The sequence below is a fragment of the Meles meles genome, chromosome 2 (genome assembly GCF_922984935.1).
Source record: "Meles meles chromosome 2, mMelMel3.1 paternal haplotype, whole genome shotgun sequence".
In the NCBI taxonomy this organism is placed as follows: domain Eukaryota; kingdom Metazoa; phylum Chordata; class Mammalia; order Carnivora; family Mustelidae; genus Meles; species Meles meles.
This window is the reverse complement of record NC_060067.1, coordinates 170,854,359-170,874,286: the sequence shown is the minus strand read 5'-3', so window position 1 is coordinate 170,874,286 and position 19,928 is coordinate 170,854,359. Positions and strand designations below refer to the sequence as shown.

Below are 19,928 nucleotides of genomic sequence, written 5' to 3'. Positions count from 1 at the left end.
TCTACTACAGTTCTTTAAACCTGCAACATCTAAGTAATTAGCACAGAGTGGAGTCATGGGAAATGTTCTGCTTTGTTTTCAAGTTATACAGTTCAGTGTCAGTGTAATTTTCTCTTAAGAAATCACATTGGAGGGGCACCTCTGTGGCTTAATCAGTTGACTGTCTGACTCTTGATCTCAGCTCAGGTCTTGATCAGGGTCATGAGTTCGAGCCCCACATGGAGCCTAGTTAAAAAAACAAACAAACACATCAGGTTGGAAATGTTGGCAACAGAAGGGCTTTGTGTAGGGCCCTAATTGTAGTAATTAGAAATAATAGTTTCCTGCTCTTTAAGTGTATCTGTGTTGTGACTGCCCCTGTGAGTGTAAGTGTGTCTCTTGCAGTTGGGCCATTCCCTGTCACATGGGCAAGCCCTGAAAGTGTGCTGTTTGCTGCTTTACAGGATAGCTCTCATCCTCATGGTCTTCGTCAATTATGGAGGAGGAAAATATTGGTACTTCAAACACTCGAGTTGGAATGGTAAGATATTTCCTAAAAGTAGTATTGTTTGCGTCGGTCCCCCTCAGAGAAGTGTGGACAAGAGAACCTCTCAGCATCCCCTCAGGAGCTCAGAGACAAGACCCCACCAGCCTCATCTGAGTGCTGATCCCCTGCCCCCATACGATGACCTTTAGATGATGCTGTTAACCCTTTTGTTTTGTTCTTGCTTTCGTGTGCTGTGGCTTTGTAATGCTTCACTGTGATAACATGTGGATGCCCAAGACTCTGCTGCCGGGCTATGGGACTCTGCAGAAACTGTTAAGAATTTAGTTGTAAATGATTCTTGTCATCTTCTAGATATACCTTTTATTACAGCCACATGGGAGTTCTGCCTTCTAAGACTCATGGTCCTCCTCAGGGTGCCATTGAACTCAGGTTGGTCTGAGTGGTGTTGAGTAATGACTGTAAATCTGGCTCAGTAGTTGGTTTAAGAATGGATTTTGAATAACACAGCTTGAAGATAACAGCCTTGTCCACAGACTTCTACTCTGGTTTTCCCCTACTCAGTCATGTTCGTAGGAAATACACCAGGCCTGGTGACTGGGTCCAGGGTCCCCAAGGAGTGTCTGTGTGTGTTACTTTACAGTGTTTTCCTGCAAACTCTCAGTGTGAGTTTACTTTCCATATATATCAGTACATAATGGAGCCATTCTAGTTTTAGGAAGTATTTACATTCTAGAGTCTTTTCCTTACTCTTGTGCTTGTGTTATTCTCCAGGACTGACGGTGGCTGACCTCGTGTTCCCATGGTGAGTGGCAGTCTACCACCAGCTCTTCCATAGGTCATCCAAGTGTCCAGCTCATGCTGGAGCCTTTCTCTGAGACCATCCTTGAGTTCTGGGCCACAGGTCTATGTTGCTCACAGGTCCTTCCAAAAGTTATGTTACTGGATAGTGCATATGCTTGGTAAGAGGGCGTATCTAAAACCTGCATATAAAAGATGAATGATTTCATAGGGAACATTTTGTTCTTGTAGATATAGTATATAAGATCTTGGGATCTTATAGGAAATAATAAATTCTGAATATGTGGTTAAATCCCACTAATCCTGAAAATAAGTATAAAAATCATATTTCCTAAAAGAAATTATAGTATATTGGCATCAGGAAATTCTGATAAGTATGTAACAGGGCAATGATAGTATTAAATTAAAATTTAAAGTAATACAGGAATGACCCACTCTGTCTCTGATCATCTGTGACTTGTTCACCTTGTTAAGGGACCCTGACTTCCTGTATAGTGTGGGATTTGTGTCATTGCTTCTAACGCTTTGACTTTGTCCCATTTGTAGGAAGTAGTACTAGCTATTGGTTTATGTCTTTGGTCCCTTGTGTTTCATCACAATATGAACTCAGGGTTTCTTGCAGAGGAGCTGCAATTCTTGCTTGAGGTGGTTTTGGGTTTGAGGAAGTTTTACATGCCTGAAGACCTGGTAATTATTTTATTTATTAGAGAGAGCGTGTGCATGAACAAGGGGCAAAGGCAGAGGGAGACGCAGACCCAGTGCATGGCTCAATCCCAGGAAACTGGGATCATGAACTGAGCTGAAGGCAGACGCTTAATGGACTGAACCACCCAGAGTTCCCGTTTATGTACATTCTTTATGAGATTCCCTGTAGGAAATGTGTTCCCATTTCTGTTACTAGACACTTTTTATCCAGTTAGGTGACCCCAAGAAGGGAAGCCAGGGGATATCAAGAAATGTGGCAAGGGCAAATTCTCACCTCTGTTAGACCTCACGCTCAATCATTGGAAAGGTTGCTATTCCGACTTTTTTTTTTTAAAGAGTTAATTTAGTAAAAGGGAAGAAAAGAGGTATGTGGCTTAGACAAAATTAGAAAAAGAAATAGCTTTCATTTTTCTTTCAGGAGAAAGAGTGAATTTAGAAATGATTGATGAGTGTTGTTTGTTTCTCAGGGACTTTGAGGGTGTGGTGGTAAATGTCTAGTTGTTTCGATTCTAGCATCTTCATCATTGTTTCTCTTTTAAATTTAATTAAAAAAATTTTTTTTCTGTGAATCGCCAGGTTTATACACTTCACAGCACTCACCATAGCACATACCCTCCCCAATGTCCATAACCCAGTCACCCTCTCCCTACCCCCAACCCCGCAACCCTCAGTTTGTTTTGTGAGATTAAGAGTCTCTTATTGTTTCTCTTTAATAATAAATGGGAGACTTATCCTTGGAAATTGTACTCAGCCCTGAAGAATTTTCCTTCTAGGATATGACTTGATGGTGCACAAACCTTATAGTCCAACATGGTTTTGTTCTGATTCTTCCTCCAGTGTTACTTTCATAATTGGCTACTTTAGAAAAATAATGTATCACTTCTTTTATGTAGTAGATTACAAAATATTGATGATATATAGACAAAAAAAAGCCACCCTAGAAATGATCACCTCTTAATAACTGTCTTTTTTTTCTAGGTTTGTATTTATTATGGGATCTTCAGTTTTTCTATCAATGACTTCCATACTGCAGCGAGGATGTTCAAAATTCAGATTGCTAGGGAAAATTGCATGGAGGAGTTTCCTGTTAATCTGTATAGGAGTGGTCATTGTGAACCCCAATTATTGCCTTGGCCCATGTAAGTATTTTTTCACCTCTTGTTAGTATATATTGTGGTTGAAATATGGAAGCTACATGTCATAATTTAAAAGAAATATAATTCCTCCATCTCAGATACCCGCAAAAAGAACAGTTGTTATAAAAGTGTATACCTGCTTGTATAACTTCGGGCATTATTGTTACTGTCTTTGGACTTCAGACCTGGGAAGAGCTTCTAAGACCACTCAGACCCTTCTGCTGTACAAAGGAAGACTCTGAGTTCTAGAGAGATTGAAGTGCTTTCTGTGGGTCTTCTGAGGCAGGAACAGAGTAGTAGGGCCAGATCAGGTCCCCTCATTCTGGACCCTGCCTTCCTGCCACTTTGGATTCATCAACTTCCATAATAAGGAGATTGTCTGGTAGTTCAAGAATCTACCTTTGTCATCACATGTATGCCCACTGGGTTGCTGGGCAGGAATGTCTTTGTTACTGCTTTAGCTGTGAGTGAGATGGGAAGGCCGAGGGAAGGACGCATACTCCGTGCTTGGGACCTGCATCAGGGTCAGGGAAGGCAGTAGTTAGCTGTACTCAAGCGGCATACAGTGGCATTACCAAAACAGGACACAGTTACCTGGACAGTAGCCAGATCATCCCCATGGGCAAGAAGCACTAAGAGAAGCCATTAGGGGGAGATAGAAGTCACTTCCATTTGGGGTCAGAAGGGAAAGTATCATTGAATAGTTGATTCAATGCATCTCAAAAAAATGAGCCACTGCTCCCAGGAGAATATATTGTAGGATTCATTACATGGTCCCACTCTTCCAGTGATGTAGCCTGTAAGACAGGGAGAGTCTGTTGGTGGCCTGTGCTGGCTCTGCAAGTTGCTGGTGGATGTGAGAGTCGATTGAATCCATACCTAGAATGACAAAGGGCCAGGAGAGGAACTTCAGGGCCCAGGTAGTCCTTGCTTTATCTCATACTGAAGGAACATGTGTTCTTTTTTTTTTTTTTAAAAGACTTTATTTATTTATTTGAGAGAGAGAGTAAGAGAGAGCATGAGAGGGGAGAAGGTCAGAGGGAGAAGCCGACTCCCCAGGGAGCTGGGAGCCCGATGTGGGACTCCATCTGGGGACTCTGGGATCATGACCTGAGCCGAAGGCAGTTGCCCAACCAACTCAGCCACCCAGGCACCTGAACACATGTGTTCTTATCCCTTTGTCCCAGCTGGCCACTTCCTGCTATGAGTTTGAGCCAAGTCCCCTGTGTATTCCTATCTCAAGGGCCTAGACAACAACTTAAGTGCAACAGAGGTATGCTTTCCCTTCCTAGAGAACAGTAATGTTGTCTAGGGCAGGAGGAGGAATGCTGGCTAACACTTCACCAAATTTGTGCCTTCTGCAGTGTCTTGGGATAAGGTACGAATTCCTGGTGTGCTCCAGAGGCTGGGGGTGACCTACTTTGTGGTTGCTGTGTTAGAGCTCATCTTTGCTAAACCTGTGCCTGAAAGTTGTGCCTCGGTAAGAAATCCTACTTTTAAACATGGGGTGATGGTGGGGGATGGTGGGAATCACTGTATGATTTTCAGAATCTTCTTTAGTTCTGGGCAGAGTAGTGTATCTCAGTAGACTCTTTAACTCTGTTAGTCAAGTGCATTCTTTTTTCCTTCAATTAATTATTTTCCTTTAGTCTTTACAACAATCCTTTTTCTCTGTTGTGGGGAAAAAAAAAATACCATGAGATCTACCCTCTTAATACGTTTTTAAGTGCCCAGTAATCAAATGCATTTTGATGGCATTAAATAATATCACCATCAGCTAGTTCGCTAGTTCAATCTTTGGGGGCATTACTGCCAGTTTTTCCATTTCGTCGTAGTATAGGATAGTTAGAAAACTCACAAAACATTTCAGTATCTGTATTTCAGTATCACAGGATGCTGTGAAGATTCATCTTAGAGGAAAAATGCCAAAGTAGGGTGGAGGAGAATGACAGTATTATCCTTGACTATCTTGGCTACTTCGTGTTTCTTATTTGTGGGAAGTATGAGAGCCTCACTTCTTTCACGATTGCTTTCTATCTTACTATAAATTGCTCTGTTGAGTTACCACAGGTGGAGTTTTTTTTTCCCTAGTAGAGACAAATATTCAGGAAGAAATGTTTAAATTCTTCCACTTGGGGTCCTTCTTAATAAATTAATAAAGCTGTATTTGTTTTCTGGCTCCTTTCCATATATGTGACTAGCAAATTCATTACTAAACTGATTTTCTTGGCTCTTCCTATAATGATTGCTTGGTCATATGTCCTTGGAGTGCATTGGATCATTATTCATTTATGTGCTCTCCCTGCTGTGTCATTGTTTGTGTACCCTCTGCTGTGGATTTTCTTGAGATGAAGTGAGATGAGACATGAATGTGGGCTTGGTTAGTCATGTGGGACCCAAGGTCTATGGAGGCTCATCCGCCACCCCCACAATGGAGCGAGGAAATGGGTGAGATACCAGGAATAGGTAGGCTGTACTCCTTCCTTCAGTCAGGACAGCTCCAGAAGTTTAAATTTCATTGTCCTTTCTTAAAATGTGTTTTTTTAAATAGCTTTTTAAAGGGCAGCTTTATTGAGATATATTTCACATACCATAAAACTCACAAGTTTGAAGTGTGTAATTCGTGATACTTAGTGTATTTAGAGTTGTGCAGTCATCACCACTACCCAATTCTAGAACATTTTCTTCACCTCACAAGAAACCCTGTAACTCACTACCAGCCACTCGCTGTTCCCCGTGACTCTCCCAGTCCCAGGCAACCCCTCTTCCACTTTCTGTCTCTGTAGATTTACCTGTTTTGGACATTTCATATAAATGGAATTATATAACATGTGCCTTTCTGTTTGGTTTCTTTCACTTAGCATATTTTTCAATGGCCATATATTGGTGCTTTATTCCTTTTTATTGCTGAATAATACTCCATTTTATGAATGGACTACTTTCTTGATACATTCATCAGTTGATAGGCATTTGACTTATTTCCATTCTTTGGCAAGTATGAATAAAGATTCCATGTATATTTGTATATAAGTTTTTGTGTGAACATCTGTTTGCAGTTCTCTTGGGTGTAAGAGTAGAATTGTCCAGTTAATTTTTTTTAAGATTTTATTTATTTATTTAGAGAGTGAGCATGAGTGGGGGGGAGGGGTGGAGGGAGAGGGAGAGAGCGAATCCCAAACAGACTCCATGCTGAGCGCAGAGCTGGATGCAGGGCTTGATCTTACCTGAGCCGAAATCAAGAGTGGGCACTTAACTGAGCCATCCTGGTGTCCCATCCAGTGATTTCTTCTTAACTAATGTTTTACTATATTTCATGGAGGGGGCAGGTAGACCACATAATGTATATGAAATAAACATGCATCTGTTTTTGTATTACTACCAACAGAAGAATCACCAGGAATTTCCCAAATATGTTTACTGCATATTTTTTCCTCTTCTACCTACATGTAGTGCATTTTTGTTTTTTTAATAACTCCTCACTCAGGAGAGAAGCTGCTTTTCCCTTCGAGACATCATCTTCAGCTGGCCCCAGTGGCTCTTCATTCTGATGCTGGAAAGCATTTGGCTGGCTTTGACATTCTTCTTGCCTGTTCCTGGATGTCCTACGTAAGTGAGCCCATGTAGGTAATCCCTTTTTGCATGTCCTTTTCTGCCAAGTCAGAGCTTCTGGGGTGAGAACTTGCAGATTTCCGGAGGAAGAGGAACTTGCTTTCTCTCTTTCTTCTCCTTTGAGGCATCATGTGTATTGGGAGAGGAGTTTGGTGTCTGTCCAGAGGACTGTCTCCATGAGGCTTTTTCAGGGTCTGTTTGAAGGGAAGTTGGGCTGCCCGCCTTAGCTTGTGGGGACTAGTCAAGTCAGAAGAGCATTGGTGAGGAGTGTGTGGTGCCAAGGGGTCTCTGTGTTTGAGGCTTCTTGCTGGGCTGTGACCATTGCCAGGATAAGCCTTATTCCCACAGAAGTCTTGTCAGTTAAGTACATGTTTTCACTTTCCCAGTGGTTATCTCGGCCCTGGTGGCATTGGTGATTTGGGGAAGTATCCAAATTGTACCGGAGGAGCTGCTGGCTACATTGACCGCCTGCTTTTGGGAGATGACCACATTTACCAGCATCCTTCTTCCGCCGTGAGTGAGCCGACCTTGCACTTTCAGCGAGACCCTTGGGAGCTCTGAAGTGAAGGAAAACAGAAAGGGCCGGCCAACTGGAGACTCTGTCCATTTAACAAACTATCATGGGAACTAATTTTTATTTGAAAAGTTCGCTGATTTAGGAAATGGAGTGTTTATTATGGGGCTGTGTATCTCGGTAACTTAGGATTTGAAAGTGCAGATGCAGTGGATCAGGCATGTGGTGGCTCAGCTCAGACTTCCTGGCTGCAGACTCTGAGGCCCAGATTGGTGTGTAGGAAGCTTACAGGTCATCCTTTTGGAATCAGCCCCTGCTCAGGATCAGAGGAAGCAGGAATGGGAAGAAGGGGAAGTTGGACTGGCTGGTAGTCACAAAAGGCCTTAGCTAATCTCCTGGGGGCTAGACCGGTGCTTTAGAGTGGTTCTGAATTGGAGTCAGGGATCGGGCCATTGGATGTGGACTGCCCCCAGCAAGGGAGTGTGACTCCTGGAGAGGCAACTTTCTTCAGTCAAGGACAGATCCAGAAAAGGGACTTGGCTGAGAGCTTTTGACCAGTGATATTTCTACTAGCTTAGGGAATGAATACTTCAGTCCTAAGAGGCATGGGCAGGGGGATATCTGAGGGATGCACTGTGGCATCCATCACACTGTTTCCAAATTTCTGCAGTTTCTACATGGATGCTTGTTTTATAATAAAATAATACCGATATATTTTTAAAAATTTTTTTAAAAGATTTTATTTACTTGAGAGAGAAAGAGAGCACAAGTAGGCAGAGCAGCAGGCAGAGGGAGAGGGAGAAGCAGGCTCTCTGCTGAGCAGGGAGCTGGATGTAGGTCTTGATCCAAGGAACCTGAGGCAAAGGCAGATGCTTAACCGACTGAACCACCCAGGCACTCCCAGATATATTTTTTAATGTTATTTGCCATAAAGGAAGTTAGGAAGGAACAGCTTTTTTTTTTTTTTTTAAGATTTTATTTATTTGAGAGAGAGCACAAAGGGAGTGGGGTGGGGTGGGCAGAGGGAGAGGGAGAAGCAGGCTCCCCACTGAGCAGGAAGCCTGACACAGGGCTTGATCCCAGGACCCTCAGATTACCACCTAAGCCGAAGGCAGCCACTTAACCAACTGAGCCAGTTCCAGGTGTCCCAGGAACAGCTTTTTGATGTTACAGTAGGGTTGACTAAAGGGAATAAACCGGACAGTGACGAAGGTATTATGCACAGTGTTGGAACCAATTAGGGATGCATCAAATCACTGGCCCTTGAAGTTGAAGTGGCTGCTCTGGGTCATGGCTCATCCCTGGGCTTTGCGGTCCCTTCTGGTATTCACACACCCCACGCTTTATTGATCAGAAGTATTCTGCCTATAATCCCCACAAGCTGGCCGTGAATTTCTGCAGCAAAAATGAAAACCATTGAATTCTGGAGTGTCTTCAAGTTTGTGTTTGATCTCTGAATTGTTTGTGTGCATTTTGTGGTCTGAGTCCTGCCTCCTTTTTCTGTTTTGTTAAGGTGCTTTATCATACCCAGGTGGCCTACGATCCAGAGGGAATTTTAGGGACCATCAACTCCATTGTGATGGCATTTTTAGGCGTTCAGGTATTTGTTCATTTCATTAGGGTGTACATTTTTCTGACTGTTCACGATTATTCATCACTAATTCAAAAACTGTTTAATTAAAACAAGTAATTGGAAGCATACCTTCTGTGGTCTAATAAATTCTGTTATATGTGACAGATTGTCAAAATCAGAAGTTGCTAAAATTCAGCACATGGAAATAATTAGGTATAATTCCTATATTCCCTCACCCCCAAATTCTCATTGTCTATATGGCTTATCTTAGGAATGGAGGCATAGCAGTTTCTGGGTAAAAGGTCTCCCTGTTGGAGGGTGTAGAATGTTTGGGAGCTGGTGGTGTTGGGAAGTCCCTGTGTCCCCTCTTGTCACATTTATTTCTTTGGTGCACACTCTATATGGTTTCAGGTTATGCATATTGTACACCAGAGTCAAATACAGGTTGTTCTTGGTTTATCTCACATGTAATTTTTAAAAAATTCTGAGCAGCCCACATTTTTCCCCCTCTAAAGTTCTTCTTATTGGTGTTTGAAACTCTTTTTTGAGCAGAGCTATCTCGGGGGAGGGAAAAGTCTATAAAGCAGCAGATGGAAGGCTCTGATGAAAATATTCATGTCCATGTGGCTTTTGAGTACTTGAAATGTGGCTAGTATGACCAAGGAACAAAATTTTAAATTTCTTTTCAATTAATTTAAATTTAACTACAAATAGTCTCCAATATGGCTAGTAGCTGCCATATTGGATAGTGTGGATCTAAAGCATATACGTTTTGGTGATTCATATTTAGAAATACTGCTCTATACTCCCCTCTGTAGCACACTATAGTTCACAGTGGGTGCTTTCACATATATTCATTTCATTCCTGCATCTGCAGATCTGCAGGGATGAATCTGTGCCAGCGAGAGCAGCCTGGGGTAGGGTTAGGAGTGACACCTGAGGCCATACTGTCTGGGCTTGAGCCTGCTCTCCCACTTTCCAACTGGGTAGCCTCGGGCATGTTCATCCCTCTGTGCTCTGATAGCATCTACTTCAGGAAGGTGTGGAGAGGACTGAGTAATTCCTGTGAAATTCTAAGAACTGGCACATAGAAAACATTCATAAATTTTAGTTTTAGTCACATGTTATTATGAACATTTTCTTATCCTTTGATGTTTTTCAGAAATTAATTCCTAATTTCAGAGGATTTTAGGCAAAGTCCAGATTGTACTGTTTCTGTTTTGCCTCTAGTACCGCCCTCTTCTTTACTGCTGCCAAACTGTCTAGCTGGCCAGTCTGAGCTGGTCCCGTGTTACTGGTGTTTTTTTTGGGGTGGGGGAGAAGTGACTTTCCTCAGCTCCCTCTTATGCATGGGAGAAAACCTGTGCCTCACCAGTGAGACCCACAAACCCACTTGCCTTCCACCTTCCCCCCACCTTCCCAACCCTCTAGCCTTTCTCAGTGACCGGCAGCTCAGGGACGTGTGCTCTTTCAGCCATTTGACCTGTTTCTGTGCATGCTGTTCCATTCTGCCCAGATGCCCTTCCTGCTTTGCACTCGTAGCCTCAACCAGACGGCACTTCCTCCCTGGCATCTCCTCCCATCTTCCCGAGGAGTCCCCTGTGCCTCCGTGGCCAGTTGTCAGGGGCAGGGGTGACGTTCCATTCCTCTCGGTAATCCCCGCATCTAGCAGCATGCCTGGCAGATGAGTCTGTCTGTTGAGTGATTAGGATATAGATGAACACAAAACATGAATATACCTTAAACAGTTCTCTTGGTCATCTGTGTTTTCTTCTCCAGGCAGGAAAAATACTCTTATATTACAAGGATCAGACCAAAGACATTCTGATCAGATTCACTGCCTGGTGTTGTTTTCTAGTAAGTAACTGGCATTCCTCACTAAAATTCCATCTATACGTGTTTTGAAGAAAGAAAATGTTTAGCAGCACTGGACAGCAGCTGCCACCACAGCATAGGGTTACATTCTTCACCAGAATAGCGGAGAGGAACACGTCTTTACACCTGAACTCTTAGGTTTATTTTCTTAGGCAAATGTCTTTATAACTAAGAGTGTTTGCTGTCGAACAGGCCAGCTGGAGTCATGAAGAAATTGTGTGGGTTCCGATGGGGAACCAGACCAGGAAGAGCAGAGTAACAGCTGTCAGAGGTCCGCTTCCAGATCTCCCGGTGACGGAGAGTTGAAAGTTGGGCTGTTTTTATCCTTCACGTTTCCTCTCTAATTTACTTACTAGCTTACCTTTGACTCAAGAGAATGCTTTGGAGATTTTTTGTTTTGGAGAATAATTTTAGTTTTGCATCTTGAAAATAGTTTTCCAGTTAAAAGAATAAAATGTAAGACACAATTTTCAGGCCTCCCTAAGTAATTAAATAACATATTTAAGCATAATTGTTTTTTGAGATAATATTTAAAAAAAACTAACATCCTTCTCCCCCTTTTATAGGGGCTTATTTCTGTTGCTTTGACGAAAATTTCTGAAAATGAAGGCTTTATTCCAATAAACAAAAATCTGTGGTAGGTATAGAAAACAGTGCCATTTTAATGTTGGGTTGATCTTGCTGATGCTGGATGTGCTCCTCAGGAGCCCTGAAACACCTCATTCACCTTGTAGGTCCATTTCGTATGTCACCACACTGAGCTCTTTTGCCTTCTTCATCCTGCTTATCCTGTACCCCATTGTGGATGTGAAGGGACTGTGGACGGGAACCCCATTCTTCTACCCAGGTAAACCTCTAATTCGGAGTTAATGATGGTGACCTAGGGGGTGGGCCCAGTGCTGTGACCTGAGGCCATGGCCCCTGGTGGCAGGTTTCCAAGATGCAGACTGAGGGAGAAAGCCGCTGGGGCCATGTGCAGAACATGGCTGGCCTGTTCCAAAGGAGTCCACCCATTTTATCTGTTTAGATTGTGGGGTCACAACCAAGTACCACTTGTTTCTTCAGGCAGTCCTGAGTTGTGGAGCATCAAAAACAATCCAGGGCATATCATTCAGTTTCTAAGACTTCAGCAATGAGGCCATGCCTTCTTTCTGAATATAAATGTACTACCTTATAGATGATGCATAAGAAATATCAAGAGATACTGGAGATAAATGGAATGGTTTTGATGCAAATCTGCCTGAAGGCTGAGAGACGCAATCACTTTTTTTAAAGATTAATTTATTTATTTGAGAGAGAGAGCATACGCATGCAGGGTGGGGAGCGGCAGAAGGAGAGAGAGAGAAAATCTCAAGAGGACTCTGCACTGAGTACAGATCCCACGTTGGGGCCTGATCCCAGGACTCTGTGATCATGACCTGAGCTGAAACCAAGAGTCAGATGCTTAACCGACTGAGCCACCGAGGTGCCCTAGACCCAGTCATTTCAGTGACTGAGAGATTTTTCTGACCTCAAGTTTCCGGTCTAGAAAAGATAAGTTAATGATTTTAGCTCTCCTTATAGATTTAGTATTTTAAGAATTACATCATTATAAATATTTTCTAATTTTTGATTTAGCTTACACTTAAGTATTTAAGAAATGCATTATTTATTGTGTGCATTTTGTTTTTTTCATTGGACTAAAGTCAAATTTCAAGAATTAAACAGATGATCAGATGTGACTCAGGAAAATATTATTTTCTGTATTTCTTCTCCAGGAATGAACTCTATTCTGGTGTACGTTGGCCATGAGGTGTTTGAGAACTACTTCCCCTTTCAGTGGAAGCTACAGGATAATCAGTCACACAAAGAGCACCTAACTCAGAACATAGTCGCCACTGCAGTTTGGGTGCTCATTGCCTACATTCTTTATAAAAAGAAGGTTTTTTGGAAAATCTGACAGCTCCAGCTGAAATGCATTGCTGGCAGACTCTAGTGGGCCTGCGGGAGTGTTGAAGCAGCCTTTATTAAAGGGAACCATGAATTATAGAATCAGTAGGATGTGTATTTCCCAATGATTGGGGAAGGTGCTGATCTGCTCTGGCTGGTTTACTATGATGCGACTGTTTATCAGAACTCTGTATATTTGAGACTTATGTGTTTGGAATATAATTGTCTTTTTTCTCCATCTTCTATGCAAATGGATGAATTTAGAATTTCATTTTAAGGATTTGTCATTTAACTCTTCAAAAGGAAATTGCCATGGGCATTTTGTGTCTGTGACAGATAAAACAATCTAAAGTCTAATTTTTATTATCTTGTTTTCCTGTAGACTGCCTTTCCAGGACATGCCAGCCAAGAATACCTTCATTTCTATTGTGGCTGACTAGAAGCCTTATCGAATGGTATGGGTAGTGATGTGGCCCGATATTTTTTGTGGTTAAGTGCAGTTTAATATTTCAAGAAAGTCAGTAATTTCCTTTTCAGACCTGCAAGGCATCGATGGGTCCAAAAAATGCCTTTCTGTCCAAAGGCATTCTCTCCTTTTCCCTACTTGGAAAAGGATGTTAAAATATAGATGTGTTATTCCAGCCACTCTTACTTATAGTTACAATACTTACATACCTATTTGGCTGTCTGTCTGCCTACTTGTCTGTCTTTCTGTGTGTCTAGATGGTGGCTGGCACCCAGGGTTCTAGTGTGGCAGAAAAAAGCACACTGTCTTGCTTGTGGTGCCAGCTTTGCCATTCTAGCCGTGTGAGATGCCAGCAAGTCCCATGGCCTCTCTGGGCGCGTGTTCCCTCATCCGTGAAATGAGGGAGGCAGGGATGACCGCTCTTGTTCCTTCCAGCTCTTAGGCTCACTGAGGTGGGATACATCAGTAGCTTTTCTGAAATCCTTAGGAAAATAATTTTATTACAGAGAACTCTTCAAAATAAATGATAATGAAAAGTTAAACAAAACTCTCACTGGAGTAAATCTTTTCAGAACGCCCCTCCACAGTGGAGGCCCTTTCCTGTGTGGAATCACAAAACTGAAGTAGTGTCTCAGGAGTGAAGACGGGAGACATTTTGAAAGCAGCACTTTTCATATGATGCGTCATCATGCTTAACGAATTTCCTGTGAGAACTCCGAATGGAGGAAAAGGTGGAATAGGAAAAGGTTGTGCTTGAGCCCGCTCTCCGCGGTGCGACGGGGCCACCTCCACGTCACTTAAGCCGTTACTGCAGGAGGACGATCTCTGGCCTGCGTTCCGCCATGGACCTCCACCCCGAACCCTTAGCCCCCCTCGTCACTGCCCGCGGGTCGCTCCGCCCTGGACACCCACCAGCACGCCAGCACCCCATTTCCCGCTTCTCTCCCCAAATCCAGACTTTCCCTCGGGATTTTCCTAGCTCCCTGAATGGCTCCTTCTCTGTCTAGCTGCGAAACTCCGTCACCTCTCACTCACCTCACCTCCTCCATGCCCGCTTTTCCATACCTCGTCATTCCCGTCTTCCACCTGATCCCCGCTGGCACTCTGGCCCGGGCCTCCCTCAGTCCTTCCTCTGTCCAGTCACTCTCCGTGGGCTCCACATGAAGCTTTATGCAGCAGAGCTCGGTTCGGGGAAGATCGCTGTTCAGAAGCTTCCCTCAAAGTTGGAACCGCTTTGTCTGGCGTGTGTGGTTAGAACCACCCTCTGCGGAGCCCAATGCATCTCCCAGTTGCTTGCCCCGCCCCTGCACCCGGGCCCTGCCCGTGGGCCTGGGCCCTGCCCACGAGGCTTGGACCCCGTCCGCCCCGCCTTCACCAGCCAGCTGGGCTCCTCCCTCTGCCCCTCTCAGCCCTTCCTGCTTCTGCCTTTAACTGGGGTTTTCCTGCTTTAATTTTCCCCTTAATTTTCTCTAGACCCCCTATTTCTGAAACACCTTCTCTAATCTTGTATTCTCATCCAAAGGTGATATATTTTTTTCCCCTCATAAGACCTACTGGGATCAGTCTCATGGCATTTATTGCTTTCTGCCTGGTATGATGTAGTTATTTGTGTACGTGTCTCATTTCCTGCACCAGACCCTGAGCTTGTTAAGGGCAAGAATTATGTCTTGTTCATCTGTATATTGCTCGTGGTGCACACACAGTGCCTGGTACTCAGCAGGCGCTAAATAAACATTTATCAAAGCAAAGCAATGGTGGTTTTTGTTTTTAATATTAAAGTGCTGATAAAATTCCTATGACTGGAGTGCCCCATGAAAATGTTCCTTTTGCTAATGTGTAAGGGGACAGTCGGTGAGGAAACCTGCTGCTATGCTTCTCACAGCGAGTCATCTTGGATGGTCACATTGATCCCAAGTCCTGGCAAGCCAAGCTGAGTTGGGCCTCTCCAGATGAGTTATCCAGAAGCATTTCTTGAATTGGAGAGTAATATAAAAGGGTGTATTGAGCCGTAGGGACCAGGAAATCCTGATTCAGCTAGGTTTTAAGGAAAACTTGGCTCACATAGGAAGGCCCGAGGTGGGCTGGCTCCAGCTCACTTGCCTGTGAGGCCAGCGCACCCTGACAGCTACAGACACTTGACTGCGACACCCACCCAAAGGAGAGGGCTTCCCCTCTGTGCATCTCATAACGTCATTAGAAAACCCTTCCCAGAAGCCTCTCAGCAGTCCTCCCCTCGTGTCTCACTGGCTACAAGCCTCCCATCTGACTTATGAGACCAGCAGTGACAAGGGACCATGGACTGACGAGTCCATGGCATGGCTACATTGATGACCTGCTTTGGGAGGGAATGACTGTGCCCAAATGGCAGTGTTGGGAGAGGCACAGTTGGGAGAGTGTCTGACATGGAAGTTGGGAGTTGAGTTCTTAAAGTGATAAAGCCCAAAACACTGTTCTAGAGTAGGGATGTAGTAATTGAATGTTGTTTATTCATTTTTTGGTACTTCCATTACTCATTCCTATTCATAATTAAGTGAATAAATTGTTGCCCTTACACTTCTTGTCTTTTCACTCTAGCCAATAAAGGGCATCTTTTATAAATGTGCAATAATCCAGGATGTATTAAAGGGCATCAGCTTAAATGAAATTCCAACATAATAGTTTTTATTTGTCCTTTTAATGTAATTGTTTTCCTAATAAATGGGGAAGACAAATGGACTTTTGAGAAAGTTCCTCAACATATCAAACTCCTTTTTGGGTAGAGATCTCTATCAATTGTAAAAAATTAGGGGTAGGCTTTTGAAAACACTAAACAGTACCCGGTGGGATCCATGACCCTATTAATAGTGCATTTTCTGGTATAGTTTCAGCTTTTGAGATTTTTAACACTCCTTTTGTTTGAACTTTGAAATGAGGTGGGAGAACACATTGCTAGTGTTTGTCTTTAGTTGCATATCTGTGTAATCTGTTTTCACCAGAGTGTAGTGAGCCAACATTTTTCTCTTGGTAATCAGTATCTGTTGGGCATTACTTTCAAAACACGGTGGGTTTTTTTGTTTGTTTGTTTGTTTTTAGGCTAAATGCATCTCCAAATCTAAAGTTGATGTAAGTCCTAGTTTGCCCTATGTCATAACATGCCTCAGATCTCATAAACCCCTTATCTAATTGTGTATGTCAGAACACTGCCACTGACAAAAGATGCCATTATTTCGCTGGCTTTCCTCTGTTGAATTCCATCCCAAGTGCTAGCCTAGCAGACAGATGGCCTTGCTCCCTGCAGTGTGGAGCGCAGGGCTTCCCACAGTGTCCATTACCATTTTGGGTTCTGGTGGAATTGTCTGGACTCCTGGAGCCAGACAGAAAATGAGGTCTTGGGGCGCCTGGGTGGCTCAGTCAGTGGGTTAAAGCCTCTGCCTTCGGCTCAGGTCGTTGTCCCCGGGGCCTGGGATCGAGCCCCGCATTGGGCTCTCTGCTCAGCGGGGAGCCTGCTTCCTCCTCTCTCTCTCTGCCTGCTTCTGTGTCAAATAAATAAAATCTTAAAAAAAAAAAAAAATCAGGTCTTTGCTCTTCCCACCTTTTATGACAGTTCATTCTTGTCTTTGATGGTTTGTAGTCATGCACATTTACTTCAATACAGAATAGTTTTCCTGCTGATATTAAACTCCAAAGGTTGTTTAGCTTGTAGACTGGTACCTCCATCTAGCCAAATCCTGTCTGTGACACAGCTTTGCCCAGGAGACCATTTGTGTCAGTTTAACCAACCCCAGGTGATGCCTGTCCCCGTGTCAAAGAGAAACTGCCATTTTGATGAAGGGGTGAGGGCAGACTTGACTGCACTGGGGTCTGGTGTGAATTGAGCCAGTTTCCTGGAAAAAAAAAGGCTGGAGACTTTTAAAAAAGCCTGGGTGCACTAAGGGAAAGGCAGGGAGGGATGTGATGGGCTTGGTCTGTGTGACAGACAAGGCCATTGGATTTGAGTTGGCACTTCTCCCCCATCTTTATGATGGCAGGTGGTGGGGCACGTTGAAGCAAGGTGCCCACCTGAACGAGGCTCTTCTGGTTATTCACTCTTCAGAGACAGCTTGGGTTGTTCCAATATTTTCCGGCGGTAGTTTGACATCTCAAAGGGCAGTGGAAAGATTTATGATGCAGGCTTTCTAAAAGTAACTGCTCTAAGAGGGGGTTCAGGAACCTATTTGCTCATCACCATGCTTTGGCTGGGCCAAATAGATTCTGTGAGTGTGCAGCTTTCTCAGGCAGGCATTTTAAGGGCGTCTAGGGTCATCCTGGGTACGCGGCCTGACGCTGCCAGAAGCTGTGCTTGAGTTCAGTCACGTTTCAGTGCAAAGGACATGGATGGGTCCTCAGGAGCCAGAGATGAGCAGTCCCGCCCTGCCCCTGCCTTGTCTGCAAACTTTGTCTGACTCCCGATTTTACTCTGGCATTTCCCCTGCAATTCTTCACACAGGAGTGGCACTACTGAATTAAAAAAAAAAAAAAAAAAGTGGTTCTTCTTTATCTGGTACCTACACATTTTAGTATCAGAAAGTCCTGTATTGATGTATGCTGTCCCCAAATACTGATCTGAGAAAGGCATAAAACCAAAAATGTGTTAAATTTGAAAGCTGTTAGGGGCCAACACCCTCCTCGATCAAAATAACAGAATGGTTTATATATCGTAATCAACTCATATTAAATTGATAATTTTAAAACGAGCTAGGCGGAGTATTTCCTGAGATCAGCTGTCTACTACTTAAACTACTGATTTTAATACAGTTGATCCTTGAACAACACAGGTTGAAAAGAATGGGTCCATTTATACATAGATTTTTTACGGTACAGTACTATACATGTATTTTTCTTATGATTTTAACATTTTCTTTTCTCTGTCCTACTTTAAGAATACAGTATATAAATCATATACAAAATACATGCCAATCAACAATCAAGGTTTCCAGTCAACAGCAGGCTATAGTAAACGCATTTTTGGGGAATCATTATAGGTGGATTTTCAACTGTGCAGTGGTGGGGGGCGGCTGGCGCCCTCAGAAGCCCCCCACACTGTTCAAGGTTCAACTGTAGATCTAAAACTTTTATTTTATTTAATTTATTTTTATTTTTTTTTTATTTGACAGACAGAGATCCCAAGTAGGCAGAGAGGCAGGCAGAGAGAGAAGGGGAAGCAGGCCCCCTGCTGAGCAGGGAGCCTGATGTGGGGCTCAATTCCAGGACCCTGGGATCATGACCTGAGCCGAAGGCAGAGGCTTAACCCACTGAACCACCCAGGCGCCCCAAGATCTAAAACTTTTTTTTTTTTTTAAGATCTAAAACTTTTATTGCAAAGTAACTAACATCTTAGCCCTCTCTTTCTCAAGTAGCCCCTAGAAACAAGTTATTTGTTTGACGTTTATCTGATATATTTCAGGACAGGAAAAGAAGAAAATAAACCTGAGAGCTAACACTGGCCCAGCTGGACACACGAGGCAGCCTTCCACAGATGTCACGTGAGAGAACACTCAGTCTTCACAGCCTGTGAGGGAAGTGCCATCATCTCTTGGGTTTCAAGGCCGAGCCTGAGGCACAGGAGAGTTAACCTATTCCCCTACAGGACAGTAGGATGCTGGGCAGAGACAGGGCTGGGAGCCAGGCCACAGGGCACCGGGGCTTGGCGGGAGGGAGGAGGCGCCTTCCCTGGGCTGGTGCACAGACCCCCCCACAGACCACGCCCCCCACAGCTCCCTCATGGAAGGTCACTCAAGTTCATTCTGGCATGAAGACTTTTGGTATTAAAACTTCCTGCATGGAAAGGTGTGAAAGTATGTTGATATGTAATACCTACCGAAGCCTAACTATGAGCGGGCGTTGGTGGTATAGTGGTGAGCATAGCTGCCTTCCGAAGCCTAACTATGGAAAATAAGACCTTGAGATCATGAAAAATATTCATTTACATAAAGAGCAGTCTTGTTCAGAAACTCGTAAGAATTGAAATACATTCTTAAAAGCCCCAAACTTAGGATGATTTTTATTTACAAAACAGGTCTTTTGTTTTACAAAAATTACAAAAAATGACTCTGAAAAATAGAGATAGCTTCTCAGACTTTTGGGAACTATTTTTAAACAACCAAGGAGTTGAACTCAGAAGGTTTTCTTCTTTCTGAGAGTTGTAACGGCAACATTTACAAATGCTTTATGTCTTCACAAAAAATTCCACGGCTCTGAGCTGCCCTTCCTCTGGCGGAAAGGGCTCCCCGGTCAGGCTAGAGTCTGAAGGAGCAAGATCTTCTCGTTGATGCAGAACCTGTGCAGCACGACCATCAAGTTCTCGCCACAGCGTGACACCTGGCGCTCCATGGCCAGGCGGAAGTCCTCCTTCACACCCTTGGTGATGCCCCGAGTGACTGTGTGGTGCCTGAGGGCAGTGACAGGGAAACAGATGGGACACCATAGTTAGCGCCGGCATCCCCGGTCAGTGTTTCTGGGGCAGGTGTAAAACCTGACTGAAATCTAAGTATAAGTAAAAAAATTCAAAAAGGAAGAAAGGCCCTAACCAAACAATCCCCCTCCCATTCCTTCTCAGAAAGACATAAAACTGGAGAGACGTGTTTCCCACACAATAAAAGGCTATTTTAAGCATCTAAACATCTGGTCAAATGCCACTTGCTTTGCTTCTGAACTCTTGCAGCTCTGACACTACGCATCCCTGTGCTGACTTGTGCACGGTTCTGTCACTTTGGGCCAACTAGGCCCAGTCCACATGGCCACACAGTTCACGTCTGGACAAGCCAGCCGAGCGTGAGCACAGAGGCAGCAGCAGGGAGGAGGGAAGCCAGAACGAGCCC

At 43.8% G+C, this 19,928-nt stretch overlaps 2 protein-coding genes across 7 annotated transcripts in view; one reads left to right on the top strand and one right to left on the bottom strand.

Annotated features, from left to right (window-relative positions):
• The window catches only part of HGSNAT (heparan-alpha-glucosaminide N-acetyltransferase), a 46,104-nt gene extending 31,270 nt beyond the window's left edge, over positions 1 to 14,834 (top strand). For both annotated transcript variants that reach the window (XM_045997514.1, XM_045997515.1), the window contains 11 exons: positions 444 to 520; positions 1,259 to 1,289; positions 2,969 to 3,129; positions 4,491 to 4,606; positions 6,611 to 6,732; positions 7,122 to 7,248; positions 8,763 to 8,849; positions 10,602 to 10,679; positions 11,264 to 11,334; positions 11,432 to 11,544; positions 12,455 to 14,834. In XM_045997514.1, coding sequence (XP_045853470.1) covers positions 444 to 520; positions 1,259 to 1,289; positions 2,969 to 3,129; positions 4,491 to 4,606; positions 6,611 to 6,732; positions 7,122 to 7,248; positions 8,763 to 8,849; positions 10,602 to 10,679; positions 11,264 to 11,334; positions 11,432 to 11,544; positions 12,455 to 12,636 — 1,165 coding nt within the window. In that variant the 3' untranslated portion in view covers positions 12,637 to 14,834. The remainder of the gene's footprint in view (positions 1 to 443; positions 521 to 1,258; positions 1,290 to 2,968; positions 3,130 to 4,490; positions 4,607 to 6,610; positions 6,733 to 7,121; positions 7,249 to 8,762; positions 8,850 to 10,601; positions 10,680 to 11,263; positions 11,335 to 11,431; positions 11,545 to 12,454) is intronic.
• Positions 14,835 to 19,084: 4,250 nt separating this feature from the next.
• INTS10 (integrator complex subunit 10) overlaps positions 19,085 to 19,928 on the bottom strand; it is a 37,554-nt gene continuing 36,710 nt past the window's right edge. For all 5 annotated transcript variants that reach the window (XM_045993858.1, XM_045993873.1, XM_045993866.1 and 2 more), the window contains one exon: positions 19,085 to 19,498. In XM_045993858.1, coding sequence (XP_045849814.1) covers positions 19,342 to 19,498 — 157 coding nt within the window. In that variant the 3' untranslated portion in view covers positions 19,085 to 19,341. The remainder of the gene's footprint in view (positions 19,499 to 19,928) is intronic.